At 36.5% G+C, this 19,647-nt stretch overlaps 1 protein-coding gene across 1 annotated transcript; it reads right to left on the bottom strand.

The window, feature by feature from the left end:
- Positions 1-6,961: 6,961 nt before the first annotated feature.
- LOC122309215 (glycosyl hydrolase 5 family protein-like) lies at positions 6,962-10,500 on the bottom strand. The gene is made up of 4 exons (XM_043122609.1): positions 9,928-10,500; positions 8,501-8,748; positions 7,856-8,376; positions 6,962-7,750 (listed from the first exon to the last, which is right to left on the bottom strand). The coding sequence occupies exons 1-4, from the start codon at positions 10,324-10,326 to the stop codon at positions 7,308-7,310; spliced, it is 1,611 nt and encodes a 536-aa protein (XP_042978543.1). The 5' UTR covers positions 10,327-10,500; the 3' UTR covers positions 6,962-7,307.
- Positions 10,501-19,647: the final 9,147 nt, after the last annotated feature.

The raw sequence follows: 19,647 nt of genomic DNA on the forward strand, positions 1-19,647 counted from the left end.
CAGGCAAATTCTTGGGCTTCATGATCTCAAAAAGAGAAATAGAGGCTATCCTGAAAATATTAGGGTGATAATCGACATGAAGCCGCCCCAACATATAAAAGTTAATATGCTAGATGGTAACACTTAATAGATTTGTCTCCAAATCGATAGACAAATGTTTACCTTAATTCAAAGTGCTAAGGAAGGCCCAGTCTTGGAATGAAGAATATGACCAAGCATTTGAAAAACAATGCTTCTCTGCACCTCTCTTGAGATGCATCTCGTTAGAAGCACAATACATGATGACAAAAAGACATGAACGGGTGTGTGGGAGTCACTCTAGTAGGAAAGGTCATGAGGGTATGGCCTCACACTCTCAAAGACGTAGAAGAATTTGTTACGAAGTTTACAAAATGTTAGCTATATGCATTGGTGCCTCATTGCTCGCCAAAAGAATTGACATCCATCATGTCGCCAGAAGACCTATGACATTAGGAAAACAAGGAGTGAAGTTTATCATCATCACCGTGGATTACTTCATGAAATAAATAGAAGCAGAGGCCCTAGCAACGATCATGACTAATAGCATCATCAGATTCGTAGGGAAAGCGATTGTATGCGGATTCAACAAACCACGAAGCATCATTTCAAAAATATGGGTGGCAGTTCGATTCAGACCATTATCTTGATTAGTATGCCGAGCTAGGAATCAAAGTCAAATAATCCTCTTCGAGACACCCCCAAGCCAACAGACAAGTTGAGGCAACCAATAAAACCCTACTAGGGATCCTAAAGGAGAAGTTGACAAACAAAAGGGGACCTTGGGCCAGGGAACTTCTATAAGTTCAATGGGCATATGGAATAACCACCAAAACTCCAATAAAAAAAACCCCTTTTTCCCTAACTTATGGAAGCGAAGTATTAGTGCTAGTGGAAGTTGGAATGAGAAGTTTATGAGTCTAGCACTATGACAAAAAGTCTAATAACAAAGGGTTGGAAGAACATATCAACATGTTGGAGGAAAGAATGGAAGAAGCAAAAATGCAAATGGTGACTAATAAAAGGAAAGCGGAACACTACTTCAATAAAAGGGTCAAGCTCCCACGTTTCGTTTCTTCTTCGTCACCCATTATTCTCCCCTGCAATTTATTTCTTCTAGCAATGACACCTTGCCTCTTCAACATCTCTCTCTCTCTCTCTCTCTCTCTCTATATATATATATATATCTCATTATCTCTCTCATAATTGTTATAAGCATTTCTTTCTAGCACTAACTTCATCATTACATTGTTAATATTGCCAACGGTTATGCTCGAAATTACTCTGAGGATGCCGAATCTTCTAGTGAAACAATAAAATTTTTGTCACTGGTTAAAGCAACCACTCACACACGAACTTCTCTTTTCTTGTTTCAAGTTCTTGGTTTGGAACTCTCTATTTCTCGTTTCTCATGTTCTGGTCAGCTCCTTTAGCTTATTCTCTCTTACTTTGGACTTACCATGTTTTGTTGGGACATTCTAAATATTGTATAGGTTCCCTATAGTTGTTTTGACTATTACAAGATTGAGTATGGATGTATGCATTTTTAACAATCATTTTGGTGAAATGTGTGTGTGTGTGTGTGTGTGTGTGTGTGTGAAAGGAGGTTGAGATTTACATATATAGCACCTTTAGTTGAGAAAATAATACGTTAATGCCTAAAAACGGCACAACAGACCAGAATGGGAGAATGATCCATTCCTGGGGTGATTATGGGCCTGGATTTATATTGTGTGGGCCCTCGGCAGTGATCCGGTACAGCTGGATAGTGTCGGTGAGTACATCCATGATAGTAAAAAGTAAATAAGTGTAGGAAAAGTAAAGTTAGATGAATACATATATTTACATGGTTCAACACTGGGCCTACATCCACCGGGGGTTCAGGGAGGGAAGAAATCACCCTGACACCTTGACTTCCCTTTCTTTTCTATCCCTCTTCCATCTCTCTTCATTTGTTCTTTAGTGATTGACCTTTGATGAGTTGGCCTTTAAAAACTATTTTGGATCTTGTGATATTTTACCCCCTTACATAATGTTTGCTAGTTGTACATGCAAAGTTGCAGATTTTTTACTATTTCGGCATGTGGTTTTTGTTATTTGGTTCTTTAGTTTATGGTTATTGGTTGCTATCTATAGTTACTAGTTAATGTGAAAGAATATATTTTGATATTTAATATATGATCTCACATTGGGCACTTGATGATTTATGCAATGGATGGAGTCATGGAGAACCTTGTGCCAATTGATTCTGTACCACTAGCTATTAGGGAAATTAGAGGATTCCCTAAGCCTAAATATTCATATAGTAGGACAATTTTTAAGTGTTATTACATTTATGCCTTTAGTTTATTGGTCAGGGTCCAACGTCGTGCTTTGAAAGTTGGACTTTTCTTTTATTTTTATTTTATTTTATTTTTAATTTTTATGTGCGGTTGGTATTACGTTGGGTTTGTATTTTATTCATATACTATGGGATTTTGTCGTCATTATCAAAGCGGTAATTTGTGTATTGAAGTAAGTTGGTTTAATTAAGATGTCATTTTTATTAAAATTTTCTGAAATCTTTATTTTTATTAAGCATGTATGAACTTCATGAAGGCTTGTTAGTAAGCTACTATCTAGTCTCTACTATATGGTGTGAGTGCTTTTAACTTGAACTTTAGCCTATCCAATTTTCTATTGAGTAAGTCAGAGTTTTCTTTTCTTTTTTTCTTTTTTTTTATGTCACCATCACATCAAATTATGTGATTTAATCTGGTTTGGAAAGATTCTTGTATTATTTTAGCTGAAGTTGTGCTTAAAGAGAAAAGTTTATGCTGTCATTAGTTACTGGATATTACATATTTGCATGTTTCCATAGCTGATGATTTTCTCTGGAATATATATATATATATATATATGTATATATGTAGAAGGATGAAGGAATAAATTTGGTTTGTGAGGCTATTTGCTCTGGCATTTTCAATGACTTAGGAAGTGGAAGCAATGTGGATGTTTGCGTAATAACTAAGGTTTGTGGTTCTTCACTTCATACCATTGAACATAAGTTTACTTTTTGGATGCTTTTTTTTCCTTCTCCTCATACATATAATTTTGATTATGCTTGTGGCTTAGGGTCACAAAGAGTACCTAAGAAACCACCAGTTGCTAAATCCTCGCACATATGTCAGTTCCAAATAGGGCTGTTCACCCAGGTATCGAACCGAGTATCCGGGTATACCTGGCTCAGAACTCGGATTAAAAACCTAGGTTGGGTTTCGGCTCGGATATACTCAGGTTATCACCTGGGCCGGTACCCGGGTGAATCTGGGTTTAAGGAACTCGGAAATCCAGGTACCGGGTTGTACCCGGGATATATATATATTTTCCGCCTTCAAATTGGGTAAAATTCGACTTTCAGAAACATACGTTTTTTTTAATAATAAAAGTCTATATTTATATGAAAATGTTGAGATGCATTATTCTCCTATATTTTAAAATATTAAAAAAATTGTTGAAAATCATAATTTTCATAAAAGCCATATATTATATAAAAAGTTTTTCTAACTCATTAAAAAGCATAATACTAACTAACATTTTCCAGAATAATAAAAATATATAAAAATGAAAAAATAGAATACATTCAATCCACTACATATTACATTATTTTATTATTCACACATTACATTACAATACAAAATACAAAACTACAAGATATGAATTACAAAATAAATCCAGCAAGTAGCAACTTCAAGTGATCTGATTGAGAGAGATCCTACACAATTTGTATGCGGAGAAAGTCAATGGTATTTACAGGCTCTAATTGCATAGTATTAATTAGCTAATTTACTACTAATAAGATTACCTCTCCTTGAACCTGATGAGGTTGTTGTAATATGGGCATGATCTTCAATCCGTCATGCCCATATTACAAATGGGTCATGAAGTGATAATAGATTATATTGGCACAAAAAATAGGACCAAACATGCTAAAACAGGATTAGATTTAGAAATTGGTTCAATCTGCCTAGAAGAAGATAATTCTTCTGGCTTAGAGTGAAACCAACTCAAGAATTGTGAATCCATGATTTATTGTTTACCCATAAAAATAACAAGCAGGTCATGTCAAGGCAAGAAAAAGTAATTTTACCAACACGTTACTGCAAAAGTAGGCAAGCAGGCACTTGAAAAGCAATATATATATATATATAATATTAGACCTTTAACATGATCTTTTTAGGGAATGGGCTAAGGAATATGACTACCTTCAGCTCATGAGCCCTCTGTAAAATAGCATCCCCAGAGAAGTAATGCCCCAAACAACAGGCTTTTCAATCTGCATGGCTTATCATCAACCTTCATTACAATCATAGTTGTTACATGATCTTTTGTGGCAGAATGAGAATACTACATCATTTATACTCCAAAATATTTAATAACTTTTTTCAAAGCAGCAACCTGCACGCAATAGTGATCACATATCCTTTGTAATCCTTAATCATGTATAGGTAATTAAAAGAACCAGAACTCCACATCAGGAGAAGTCATACTTCTAATCCACCAAATCCTATCTATCCCACATAATTAAACAAACTACCCGTCCAGAATTCATACAATACCAAATACAAAAAACTACATCATGAAATCCCCTTAAGCCCAAAAAATTAGATGCATAAACGGTCAAATAATATGACATCCAATCAGAATAGAGAATTATCTAAACTGAATGAGAATTAGGAGAAGTTCATCTATTAATTGAACAGACCAGATCATCAAAAGCAAATGGCAAGTAAACTTTGTCACGACAACAGAATCATAAAAACACACTCAATCATTGCGGTAAACTGAAACTCTTGAACTTCAGTGGTAAAACAAGCTAAGTTCCTACATGCAGTATACAAGCTTAGTATTTCGATTGATGGTATCTTGAAATACTGAGATAATAATTTTTTTAGTGTTTAATCACTAAAAATTATAGCTATAACCTATATAAAAAAAAAACAAATTATATTTAATGACAAAATATGAATCAAATTAGATAATAATGACAAAATATAGTTAAAAGATGATGAATAATATGTTTTTTAAAAAGATAAAAGTCAGCCATTTCCAAATGAGTTTTAACATATAACATTTAAATCGAAATTCACACCATATGGTCCAAGTCTGTTATTCTGTTCATGAAAAGAAAAGAGGAGTATCCAATTAGGACATGAATAGCTCTTGAGAGAAACCCTTATTCAAATTTTTTTTCTCGTCTTTTTCCCAACAACCAAACAGATAAACAAAAACATAAGGCTAACATAAATAATAGGAATTTTCTTTTAAAAATACCTACTAATAACAATACACTCTCAGAAATGAAAGGCCTAGCAGACTCCAACGATCAAAACAAAAAATGAAGGAACCCTAGATTTGGGCATAAAACACAAAGGAATGGAAACAAAATAGACCCAAATCAAAAAAATACTCAAAGGAAAAAAAAAAACCCTAAAAAAACTATTGTAGATCTGAACTTGAATAGAAATGGCTAGCACAGATTTGACCCTAAAAAACCCATAAAAAAAAAAAGGATACATGCAGATCTAACGTAAATAGCAGATCTAAAAAACTTAAAAAAAAAAACCACCCCATGTTTAACAAAAAAAAGAAGCATATCTACATTCTTTGTTGGGTCGATCGATCGATAAATTGAGAGAGAGAGAGAGAGAGAGAGAGAGAGAGAAGAGAGACTACCAATCTAAAGTTCGGCAGTGGCAGCGAGAGAGATAGACGACGGCAAAACTTGAAGGTGAAGGCTAGGGTTACATTCGTTGAGCTCGGACGAGAGAGAGAGAGAGAGAGAGAGAGAGAGAGAGAGAGAGAGAGAGAGAGAGAGAGAGATAAGAAATGAGAATCACGATTTTTTTTTAATATATAAAAACTAAGTACCAGGGTTTTTTAAATCCGGTACACGGGTGTAAAACCCATAACTAGCCTGGGTCAAATCCGAATTGAAACCCATAACGGGACACCCGGTTATCCGGGTTTCGGGCTGGGCCTAATTTTATCTGGCCTGTATGAACAATCCTAGTTCCAAAGGATTTTCGTTTCCCAAGAAGACTGGTAAGTAATTCTATCCTAAACCTTTATTTTCTATGTGTCAATTTGTAGAAGTAAATTCACATGTAGTTTAGGCTATTATCTTTTAATGAATGATGGATGAGGTGCAAGTATGGTTTGCAACTATGACAATTGTACTTAATTATTTAAATGATAACCAACTTCTCCCTGATTCTTCTTAGATAAATTTCACTCCATTTGTTTTCACTTTTCTTTAGTGGGGCTGCGTTAGGTAAGGACCATAATTACCCCTTGTATTTGCATGCAAATTTGTGCATATGTTAGGCTATTGATGCTCCGGTACCATCGGTTTTTCATTGTTGCAGAAGCTCTATTGACAAGGGTTACACCATTGCAAGAACAGGTGGAAGTGATTGAAGGAGGAGATGCAATGGAAGAATGAGATCTGTGGTTGAACTCCATGTTGCAACTTGAATGAATTTCTTTCCCACTTCAATTGCTTCTATATCACTTCATATAGTTACAAATCTAGGTCTATAGTTAATTTCAAACTCTTTTTCTATTACTTTTCTCTGATTTATTAAGTTGGACATCAGTCGACCTTAGGGTCCTAATTTTCTAGACATGCCTTAAAATTATTAAAAATTATATCTAAGCTTGTAAAGCATGATTGTTTGAAGAATTGTTTTCCTGTTTCTCAGCTTTGGAGCACCCCGTTATTAATGTGGAATTAATCAACTTGGTTAGCATAGAAGATGCGAGGACTAGATGCTATCTGCTAGATTTTGTTTCTGTTTTAGTTTTTGTTTCTTTCTTCTTCTTTTTTATTTGTTTTCTTAATTGCTAGATTTTGTATGAACCAACAACGTCAGCCCTGGTTTAGAGGGAAAATAATCAGGTGTGTTAGAATATGAGCCAATAATTCACTTTCAGAAACTAACAGCACAGACAATCTACTCCAGTACACTGATCTTAGTTTCATCAACCAAGTGACCTTTTGGATTTTTTTTTTTTCTCATGGTTATAGATTTCTTTTTTGGTTTTATTTTGTTTTTTCGGGTATTGAAATTTCCAGCGAGACTAATAGTTATGGACATATTGAGGAGCTTCACAATTTCTATCTATGCAGCTTGATCAATTGTGAATGGTTTGTCTGGTTGCTCTCCTTCTCTTGACTGCTGCTCTCATGTTGATCTAAAAAATATCCCTATATAATCCTTACCCAAGCAGAGCCAATATCGACTTTATCAGAATATTTCTTTAGACTTTGAACTTCTTGTGCTGTCAACAAGCTTGAACCACTGGCTTCCTGGATCACACATGTTGTCTCCACTAATGCATTTGCAAGTAGTTGTGACTACGTTATTGCTGGAGTCTACATCTAGGCAAACGGTAGTACCATTGCCAACCTTTGTTGAGAGGTGCATCTGAGAATCCGAGATGACTTCCCATTTGGAGGCAGGAACGGTGCAATTTATTCCAAGTGTTGCTGGATCATCCAATTCTCCTGCTTGTAAGCAGTAAAGTGTTCCCATTAGTTTCAAAGTCTTCTGGGATGTATAGCTCCAGGCTTCAGAGTCGGTGCAAGGACCCAACCTGAGTGGTTCCAGGAGGGATTTTCTTAAGACACAGAGACCCGTTAATGGATGGAAAATTACTTCGTGTCGATTAGTTTCTTCAAGGCCTGGCCCTGCAAGTCAAAATTGAGCGCATCCTGGGACATGTCATTCCAAGTCTATAGACTAGTGTAGAACATATATACCTTGAAAATGAGGAATGCATTAAACCATTATACCTTGAAAAGGAGATTGCAGAGTAGAGATTCTTTTCAATAAGCTTGGATTTCTGATATCATGCCAATTCCAATCAAGCACCCCATAGTACTCACTCAGCCCAATGACTCCCTCTCTCAAATAATAACTCCCAACAAGTGTCCAGAGTGCCCAATCCAGGTCATGTTCTGCAGCCACGGCCATGAAGCAATTGAAATACCTATTGTCGTTCACAATTGTTCCTCTCATGTCTATCCCAAATTCACTCACGAACAATGGCCAACCCTGCTCCAGCAAGAACCCCGATAATCTCATCGTGTTATTCACCACTCTCCCACACACTTGATTAGGGTTTCCAGATTCCCATGCTTTCCCATCCGTAAACCCATACCAATGCATCTCATATACTAGCTTCCGAGTGAATGTGATGTTCACTGGTTGATCGCGGATGAATGACAAGTCCTTGTCATAGTTTAGACCAGAGAGAATGACCAGAACATCCGGGTTTGCTGAATGCACTGCTTCTGCTCCTTTCTGCATGTACCTAGTTTAAGATTTCATTATGAAAACTGAAATTTTGATATGAAGAGCACAACAAAGAACTGAACAAAAAGAAACAAATCCCATCATGTACCATTAATGAAGATGAGAATGTAGTATAGTACTACCTGTACCAATCATTAACGTTTTGTCTGTCGCCTCGGAGCTCATTTCTCAAGCTCATCCCAACCACATTGGCCATGCCATTGAAGATTGTGGCCATCCGAGTTAGCCCCTTAACCCAAAGGTCAGGGTTGAAATACTCATCTCCAAAGAAGCCATTGCGATCAGAGATGCTGCAACACCAACCTGGCTTGCTTATGTGATTGTCTAATATGACCATCACGTTGTTAGTTCCCAGGCTAGACACCACCACCTGAGATACAAACATTATGAGCAATCTTATAAGAAGGAAAATACTTTAGCCACAAAGAAATTATATAAAAGTAAATCTACAAACTAATATGGCTTGATGTGGTACGTCAGATTGTAAAGTTACTTTTATTATAAAGCAGATCTTACGGATTTCATAAAACCACATTAGTTTGTAAGTTTATTTTGTGTAATTTTTTTTGTATCTGTAGCAGTTCTCTTATAAGAATATTATATATATATATATATATATATATAAACAGGTCCCCTCATCCATGAGAAGTGTTGTAACCACAAAAAAATCATATAAAAGTAAATCACAAACTGACATGATTTCATATGATATGTTAAATCTAGCTACTTTACAATAAAAATAACTTTATAATCTAATGTATTACATCAAATTACATCAGTTTATAGATTTACTTTTGTAAAATCTCTTTGTGGCTAAAACATTTCTCTTCATGTAATTATGGGAGACTACCATATCACACAGATAAGGATATCTCTACCCATGAAAGTTGAAAGATATATTATGATAATATTTTGAAGCGTGAAGCAAATGCAAATGGGTTTAGAATATTGTATCACTGGAAAGAAAGTTAAACGCATACAAACATAAGTATCATTGTCATGGGCAACTGGGCATCGCCATCAGCCTAATTGACATTGTTATCATACTTATTATCGTCAATTTCTATTAAATCTATAGCTTATAGCATTTATTCTATGCTTAAAGAAACGCAAGTGCATGAGATCAGTTTTAATGGAAAGTGGCAAACATTAAAATCACCAAAATGCAGACATTATCTCATTATCTTCTTTATTTGATGAGGGTATCGAACATTAATTAGGAGGGACTGGGGAGATTAGGGTATCGACTGGACAGTTTCAAATGCCTACGTGGCCGCATTCTGTTGGTTACTATGACTACCAACTTACAAAGACTACATACACCTAAGCTGAGATCATCGTGCAGTAAACCAAACCCGTGAAGAACCCAACCGAGTTCCCTTGTTTGTCCTAGTCAGATCTGAAACTTACATATCATAAACAAAAGCTAACAATGTCCAATTCCTTCATGGTTTGTTTTTCTCGCATTCGTTTTCTTCTTTGAATGTTGTAGTACTGGTAAGAGAATAAATTCCGAAAAGAAGAATATATATAGGTATTTTGTTGTAACCTGGAATGCTTGTATGAGAGAAAGATCAACGATGGAGGGGTTGTTGGCTTGGATTCCGGCAATGGATTCAGACAGCCCAAGATTCTGAAAGGACTGCCGCACAGTGAGAGAAGCCAGAGAGTCATTGGTGGCCAAGAAAAGAGGCCAAGTGAGCCTAACACAATTAAATCCCATGGACTTAATCCTGTCGGAGATGGCATCCACGGGCTGCTTACTAAGTCCCTCAGCCACCACGACTTCCATGTGTGAAACCCAGTTCACGCATGCCAACTTCACCCTTTGGCCTTCTCCGTCGACGATCCACCGTGAATTGGTGTATAGTGGCAAGGCCATGACAGTGGGGAAGATTATAGGAACCCATAGAAGAGAGAGGAAGGAGAAGAAGAAGAACCACCCCATATTAATTTTTGGACTATGGAGTATGGAGGAGTAGGGAAGCTGGAGATCAACTGGTACACCTATTTATATGATGGCCTGAGCCATGTCTAACTACTTCTTGTATATAATGGGGAAAAAAGAAGAACAGTTTTCGCAATCCTATCTTTTTATTATCACTGTGCCACCATCTGTCTACCGTTCATAAGTTGCACTCAAGATATATAATCAAGATATTTATATAGAGATATATATATATATTCACATTGTAGAGAACCCCCCACAACCTAACCTTAAAAAGGTACATTTGTCATGTTAGAATTTTGTTTAGGGGGACTTCCAATTTATTTATATGTTCCCCGTGAATAAAAATGTGGCATCTTACTATGAAGTGTTATTGCTCATAAAATTATTTTTGCATTGCGTATAAATGTTAGAATAGCTCAAAGTAAATTATTAAATCATGAAATGTGTGACTTGATCCTAAACTTGTACGTATGTAGTCATGGCATACTTCATGTAAATTATAGTATGGTTACGTGAAATGACATGGATTTTTTTATAATACGGTGTCTTTACTAAATAATGTTTAGGGAATAACCACACTGAATGACTTGGAGGAGGTGTAGACCTACTCAATGAAAAACGTATAGGGAGGATAACCATGATGAAGGATATTGAGAAGTTGTAGACCCTAAATAGAAAAGTAAAAGGGAAGATTAACTATATTAATGAAGGATATTGAGAAGGTGTAGATTCCAATGAAGATTAGTAATGAGAAGGGTAACTACCCCTTAAGGGAGTTCCATAAGGAGGAATTTTTAGAAGTGTTTTCTTTACATGATAAATACTTTTATTTTACGTTAATATTATGATTTCAATTGTCGTTTATTTTTGCTAAATGTGGCTTATATGTTATTACAATCGGCTTAATTAATCCTTCTTACCAAGCTTTGGACTTACCTGCCACCTATAAAATCTCTTATTTTACATATGTTAAGGTGTAGCATGCCAAAAATGAGGTTTAGAGGACACATGAGAGATTAGAATAAGAGTGATGGAATAAGTGTCGTATATTGAATATTTAGAATTTTATTGGAAGCTTTTACGAATGAACAGTTTGAGATGGTTTAATATTTTGAACTCCTTGCCCACAAAGCTAAGCGCCACTGCAGTCGCATTTGGCAATCAAAGAATGATGACACTTTCTTGAGTGTGTCACTTCATTCCCACAAAACCGAGTGCCCTTGCACTAGCATTTGGCAATCGAAGGATGATAACACTTCTTTGAATATGTCACTTCTCACCCACAAAGCTGAGTGCCCTTACACTCGCATTTGACAATCACATGATGATGACACTCCTTTGAGTGCTTAATTAGTTGCCCATAAAGCCGAGTGCCTTTTCACTCACATTTGAAAATTAAATGATGATGACCCTTAAGTGCATCACTCTTCACCTATTACTGCAGTTGAGCACATCTTACGCATAATATAGGGGCTGAGTACCCATACTCTCACATTGAATGATCAAAGAAAAACAAATCCACTCATCCATTCATATGAAAAAAAAAATAAAACCAAAATCAACTAGATTACAAAAGATAGTGTGATTACAAGTATAAAAAAGGTCAACAAAACCATTGAAAAAGAATAAGGCAATTGCATGGAAAAAGAAAAAACTAAGGATTGCAAGCTGGAGGTGGAAAGGTGTCGGCCATCACATCCCTACCAAGGAATCAGGGACCTGGAAGGCAGTGTGACCTGGGTGAATGGACTATAAGTCCAAGAACCTTAAGTTTGTGCAAGGACTCTCCAATAGATGGTGCCTCAACTTTTGCAGTCCAAGCTTGTAGCCCAATCCTAAAACTTTGTTATGAATGGTGTAACAGCCCGCTAGAAATTCAATTGTGAAATTTCTTTTGACCTTAAGAACCTCGTGAAAATTCCGTAAGTTTACACGAATCGACTAATCGCATAGGTTATAGCCTGTCAACATAATTAGTGTTATCACTCACTATGGTGTCAGAAATGCGATTTTAATTATTTGAGATAGTTAGAAGTGTCAGAATACATTATAGTCTACACCACTAGGCTTAATTGAATATTTAGGATTTTTCAGTACTAAGTTTATTACGTTTATTTTTGGAGTGAATAGTAATCTCGGTAAACGTACTAAACGCAGTGTTTTCAAAATCACAGTGTGAAATATCCAAATTAGGTTAGCGAAATTTTATTTGGATACTTGGCAAGATCTTAACCACACATAATGAATAGTATTAGATACTTAGCACAAAGAGAAACCATTAGATGGAATTGTGAAGGAAATCAAGGTGTGAGATCATGACACCTAAGCAAAATACACATTTGGAAAATATCTTAAGAACATAGATTTAAAATACACATGGAAAGATTTTAACCACCTTACTCTTCCAAGTCTACTCCACATTTAGAAAATATTTTAAGCTAATTTCGTGGATATTATTGGGTAAAAATATCTTGAGTTGATTTTTGTAGATATTATTAGGTAAGAGAGTCCTACACTCCACTCTCACTCCGGTAAAAGAGTCCTACACTTAACTCTCACTTCGGGTAAGAGAGTCCTACACTTAACTCTCACTCCAGCCTCATCTCTTCCATATCTTATCCACAAGTATCTCCAGCCACCCCTCCCCATGAAATTATCTTCATTTATGCTTTCCATTGAAAGAATACCAAACACTCTCTCTCGGACAGCTTTTAGGAGTTCTTTTGCACACCCATTTCGAAGCTTTTGTAAGTGTTTTATCATAAAGTCTCCTTCATATAAGTTGTTCCTCTTTGAGTCTAGTTTCTGTCGATGTATTTTTAGTATCATTCCATAGTCATTTGGTCGGTCAAAAGTATTTTTAACCATAGAAAGGTCATTCTGGGCGTGAATCTAGAGAGTATGTTATAGTTTGGAGTTTTTGACCAAGCTAATGGATAGATATTGGTCTGAAATTTTTATGGAGTATTGTTAACATGTATATATGACTATTGGTTGAGGATTTTTGCATGATTAAAGGTTTTGATAAAAGATTTTCTTAGATTTAGAAACTTAGAAACTGGAAGTTTTATAAGAAACGCGGAGATCGAGGTAAGTTAGCTTTTAACTTACTAGCAGTCTACTGTGTATGTGTGCTAAGTAAAAGAATTACAGTGTATGTATGTATGTTATCATATATGTCATGCCATGCCAAGTTATCATGTAATTGTCTATTATACAGAATTTATTCTGTCATCAATTTTTATCTGTTACACAATATATTCTGTCATGTATTACTATACATTACAAATATGTCATGTTAAATATGTTGTCTGTTATATGTTATGCCATGTTACGAAATGTTACTATCTCAAGTTGGTTATGTATTTCAAATTATGTTCAAGTCACGTTATGTTACGTCAGGACTTTAGTCATTTCATATTCCAGTCACGTTTCATCTTGAGTACATTCAGTTTATGTAGAATACATAGGGCCACAACAACTGTGGAGTATGTATTTACATATAGAATACATGGGGCCACAACAACTGTGGAGTATGTATTTTTCATGTTAAGTCAAGTTTATGTAGAATACATGGGGCCACAACAACTGTGGAGTATGTATTTAACTGCATAGTGATGTGTAGAATACATGGGGCCACAACAACTGTGGAGTATGTATTTACACATAGAATACATGGGGCCACAACAACTGTGGAGTATGTATTTTTAATGTTAAGTCAAGTTTGTGTAGAATATATGGGACCACAACAACTGTGGAGTATGTATTTACACGTAGAATACATGGGGCCACAACAACTGTGGAGTATGTATTTTTCATGTTAATTCAAGTTTCAGAGCAAGTTCATGCTAAGTCAAGTTTCAGATCAAGTTCATGTCAAGTCAAGTTCAGTTCATGATTCAATTTAAGCTATGTCAATTATGCTATGTTGTACGCTAAGTTATGCTTTAATTACTTATGAATTTGATTATGCATTTATGCTTTTACTGTCATACATGCATCATTAGTCTGTATGGAAGTTTTTTGTTAACTTGCTGAGATTTGTAATCAAATCTCACTGTGGTAGTCTCAACTACCATTCCCCCCGAATGGTAGATCTTGTTACAGGACCTGAAGGAGGATCAGGAGCTGACCAACTAGACACAGTCGACTGAACGACGGTGCGTCGTTAATGTTAATATAGTAGTTAAATTACTACTTGTACGATGGAGTTGCATCTCCAGTACTTTTGGATCATAACTATTTTGGAATAGTGCTGTGATCTTAGTTATTCAATGGATCTTTATGTATGAAGTATGTTTTAAGTATTGGGATATTTTCAGTTTGGTGCATAGTATTGCTAAAAAAAAAAAAATTATCCGCTGCGAATATTGCATAATGTTAGATGCATGTTAGGATTATTGCATCTTATATGTCATGAACGGGGGCAGGTAACCTTGTGTTACATGTCTCGACGCTTCAAATGTTCGTCCGATCCCAAACGGAATTTGGGGGTGTCACAAATGGCCTTGGACGCCGCAAGCTGCGGAGAAAGGCAGACAACCTCTTCCTTAGAAGCACTTCAATCAGCCTCTAATTTGCAGATTTGTGGTTCGGAAAAGGCTAGTTCTCACCTAAAGGTCTATGTAATATTGCTAAGCTGTAAAAAGTGTTGGTCATGCTCCTTGAGCTCCTTATTTAATTCCACAAATCAAGATTCTACCTGAGCCTTCTCGCCATGGGCATAGTTGAGGTCTATGTTGAGCGTCTAACAAGAATTCCCTATTTAAGCTACCTGTTACCATACTCAATGTATGGTTGTTTAGTCTCCTCCAACTCTTGATCCAAGTGTTAGAGCTTATTTTGCACAGTATAATGCTCCTCCTCCAAAACTTTAGCCTCAAAGTAGCACCATGACACCTCCTCCCGAGACTTCTCCAAGTCTTGCTGAAGATTGACCATTTACCCCAAAGGGTGGCAACTTCATCTTCTAGTGTATGTGAGTAAGAACGGCAATACTACCTTCAACCTAGGTCCTCCCTCCCTAGGTTGTTCGGTATCACTCAAAGGGAGGAGTTAGGTTGAAGGCTCCTCTAGATGAGCAGGAGAAGAAGCTCCTACCCTAGGAGGCGAAGTATTGAAAGGCGAGGATGGTATGGACACCCAACCCCCTAAGGTTAGCACTCAAAGGATCATCACGGGATATTACCTGAAAATTAAATGAGAAATCAAGATTCCTCGCCAGAAACTATGAAGGGGACAAATGACGAAGGGCAATCACGATCCTACTGAGGTAGCACCTCCTCACCAACCCCAAGCTCTCCAACGTGATTTTCTGATGCCAAAGATATCCCTCCAATGTTTCAAAGGGCATCTTAGGAAAGGGGGCCATAGAACCCTCAGGTGTATATTCCATAAATATGAAATGCAATAACACATCGATGTCTACCTAATCTTGATCAAGGATCTCAACTAGGTAATCAGGAGCTAGCGATGGCTACTGAACCCGTCCTCAATCACCTAGCTCGAGGGATCAGAGTCCGAAACTACAGACAAATCAACCTTAACTTGGTTCAAAATCTCCTCCAGGCTATCAAAAGTGGGAAAGTCTGGTCGAACTGATCCACAGCCTCTCGATGGGGATGAAACCCACCGTTGTTCAACATCGTGCAAAGGAATGGAATCCTCATGGTCAGAGCTCGAACCACTACTAGCTCTATCTGCATCATGAACTGAGTCACTATCATGATGAGGTTTCTTCCCTTTCCGCTCCAACAAAATGAAAAGAGGCCTCTTTTTCCCACGAGGATTAGGTGGCCCATCAGACTAGGTAACCTCAGGAATCTGTTCAGCTTAAGAATAAATCAGGTGCAGGTGAGCCTGCTCTTGGTCGAAATGCGTCACAGCAAGATCTCAGTCCTTGGGAACAACACCCCACAGAGCACGAACCAAAACTCCCTACGGTTGGCTTCACTCAAAGGGAATTCCCAACCCGTATTTGAAATGATAAAAAAAATTTCTTGTACCACTCCTTGGTGTGATGATAGCGAGATTCCAAACACGCCACCCTATAGTTAGTTTGAGAGTAGAAGGTGAATTGATTTTTATCATGATGTTAGCTCCATGAGTAAAAACAAACTCATGGGCTCCCTGGCAGGAAGGTTAGGGTATTCCTCACCAGTATACTCCAAAACTTGATACCAAGCCACACAACATGACAACAAAATCCCCCAAGCATTAGAAAGGTGATGCGAAGGGGTATTCCTTGGATGCCATGAGTAAAAACGAACTCCTTGGTGGTAAGGTCAGAGTATTCCTTACCAGTAGATTCCAAAACTTAAAGCCAAACCATACAGCAAGACAAGGCGAACAGGTCCCCATCAGAAACATACTCATGTATAAAGCAACTCATTCATAAAACGCTTCCGGTCGACAACCCCACAGCTAGAACAGGCAAATCCAAAGCCACCGAATTCGAGACCTCGTACCGGTTCATCACTAAATCTAAATTCACCTGAGAGGTAGTTGTGGACCAATGGTTCCCCTTGGAATCATTCAAACGGTGCGAGCTAGCAATCCCAGACTTGTTAAGGGAACCTTGGGAACTTGAGGAATGGGAATCATAGGAGCCAAAACGATAAGTATTACAGAGAGCAATTGGCAATGAAAGGAGAAAAAACTGAAAGGAAAAACTAAAGGACAAAAGTTAGGGTTTGAAATGGAGCACAACGGCAGGAAACAGTTCAGAGTTTGAAGGGGAATGCAACATCAAGAGGCAAAAATGCAAGGAAGAAAGAAATTTAAAAAGGTATGACGATGATTGAATGACTCCCAACAAGGAAACGATAGATGTCATTGACAAGAAAGCAAAACGAGCATATCTCGTGATCCGCACTACACAAAATGATGTGGAAGGTAAGTTGTCACATGCTGCCCTAGAAGTGGAAATATGTGTTGTTAAGAAGGTGGCTAGGTGTGAAATGAAATGGGTGAAAGGCCATCGAAACAACACAAAACAGAATGAGAATCCCCATCACACCTATGTTATAGGAATTCATGAAGTAATTGGTGGATCAAATATTTTCCCTCTTGAAAATTAGGCCAAACCCAACATCATAAGGGCCCATGAACCTAAGGTTGTAAGCCTACCAAATAGAAACCAAGGCTGCAACTAACAAGAAGCATTGATGCGACTTTCAAGTCTAACTGTCATTAATAATGATTTAATGGTGGAATGGACAAAAGGTAATAAACTTCATGATATTCACCCTGTACATTAATTCTTTTCAACACGGTATTCGCTATACAAGAAAATCTGAAGCCATAACAGTCTATAACCCATTAAGGATTAAAGTGGATCAGACCATAAGGCAAGCCTGACCAATTGAACACTCGGTCTATATAAGTGGAGGAAAGCATACACCAAAGGTAACATCACAATTTAAAACTAAAAACACTCCATACACTTGATTCTTACTGACTTAGGCATCAAATGTGTCCCTCACCACCCCAAGCCCCTCTTTCCTTTGTGGTGCAGGTTGCTAGAGATCATTTGTAGGAGTACAAAACACATCCACAACACTTCCATTGAAAAATGAGGTATTTGCATGGAAGGACTTAAGTCGTTTATTGTTTATAAATTAAACAAAAGAGATTAGGTTTTGTTTATATGTGAGTTCCCCATCTTATTGGCATTAGGTATTTCAACTATAGTCTAGATGTGTGAAAAATAGAAGCAGCAAGTACTCATTCAAGTCGAGTTTGAATAGTAGCTTAAATCCTATCCCCAATAGGAAATTCAATGGACTCTTACATGGCTAATACTAATAGTTTAAGATGAATCCATATTCAAATCCAAACCCAAAACCTAGTACATATTAAGCCATTTAAGAATAACTCAAAAACCATTAAACCACCTGCGATTGTCATAATCATGATGAATCACTTACAAGATATTAACATGGCAACAAATAACCGATAGTAACAAGACTAGGTAGGAAAAGTATTATTGCCCATGCAAACTAAGTCAAAGTAGTGTGTAAAAGTTGTCAAGTTAGTATAAGGTATCACAATCTCTCTCCGTTAAATTCTTAATGTTCTCATCGAGTCAATCTATTGTAGGTGGCATGGCTCAAATACCATAAACAATTTATCTTAGGTAGCAAGGCTCAAGTCCCACATTTTTTTGTTAAAATAGACTTTGATATCATTTGTAACGACACAAGGGAAGTCCAAGTCACATATGGGCCTATACTCTAAAAGTATTAGTCAATGATATAGTTGGAGCCCCATTGGAGCATTGTATAGAGCAAAAACTTCTTATTCTCAAACAACGTAGGATCTCAAACACCACCTACCTTTATCACTCATGTGTCAGTTTGGTGTTCCAATATTAGGCTATGTACTAGTCTTCCTAAGCCCTAGCTTCTTTGATCAAGAATTTCTAGTTTCTACTAGTCTTCTCTCTCTTTTGTAACATTAAGTTTTTAGGTTTAGTCACAAATTGAAATTTTATGATCACATGACATGTAGGCACATATCGCATGCAACATGAAATTTAACTCTTAAGTAAATGAGCCTTAAATAATACCTACACATATACATTAAAGAATGTGAGTCAAATTTGACGTTTGCCCCGAGAGCTAGAACAAGTAATTTCACTACAAGAAAAAAGATTTTTTGTTGTGAAAATATGTCGTTGTGAATAATATCATTGGAAAAAGGCCCAACATGACATGTTTTGAGTCCTTTATAGTGATATTTTCATGTAGCTAAATGTCCTGCTTATATTTGAGGTGAGATTGAGCCGCTAGAAAACAGTTCATTATATTAAACCTAAGCCAATTCCCCCTTATTTATTCTCCACCCCCGTCTGACACTCTAACTCACTCAAAAATGAGTAACACAACGGCTATCTCAAGTGCAGGAGGATGTCGTGTAATAATTAAGAATAAAATTCCTAAATCGTCTCCTCAAGAAAGTTGTTTAAATCCAAACTCGTATAAAATTAGAAAGTTCTTAAAATCCAAACTCGTATAAAATGGTGAAAAGTTTTACAAACAAAAGTAGTGGTATGTACAATGAATAAAAGAGTGCAACGTAAATAAAAAAGGCACTAGTCATAAACTAAATTTATATTTTTAGATTTTTGAGTATCGAAATGGAATGTAAAAGACTAACAAATTAAAATTAAAAATTAATGACTCAAGTACACTAAACAATTTTAATTAATCTAAAAATTAAATAATAAAACTAAATTTATTTAAGTCCTAATTAACCTTTAATCAATCTAAAATGTAATTGTAATGCATACTTAATGGAAGCTTAAAGAAATAAGAA

Source organism: Carya illinoinensis, chromosome 5, assembly GCF_018687715.1.
Source record: "Carya illinoinensis cultivar Pawnee chromosome 5, C.illinoinensisPawnee_v1, whole genome shotgun sequence".
NCBI classification, from domain to species: Eukaryota; Viridiplantae; Streptophyta; class Magnoliopsida; order Fagales; family Juglandaceae; genus Carya; species Carya illinoinensis.

Coding starts and splice junctions, on each gene's coding strand:
- LOC122309215 (XM_043122609.1), bottom strand. CDS start 10,326: ATGGGGTGGTTCTTCTTCTTCTCCTTCCTCTCTCTTCTATGGGTTCCT. Junction 8,749..9,927: donor CTCTCATACAAGCATTCCAG/GTTACAACAAAA, acceptor TTTGTATCTCAG/GTGGTGGTGTCTAGCCTGGG. Junction 7,751..7,855: donor TCTGCAATCTCCTTTTCAAG/GTATAATGGTTT, acceptor TTTGACTTGCAG/GGCCAGGCCTTGAAGAAACT.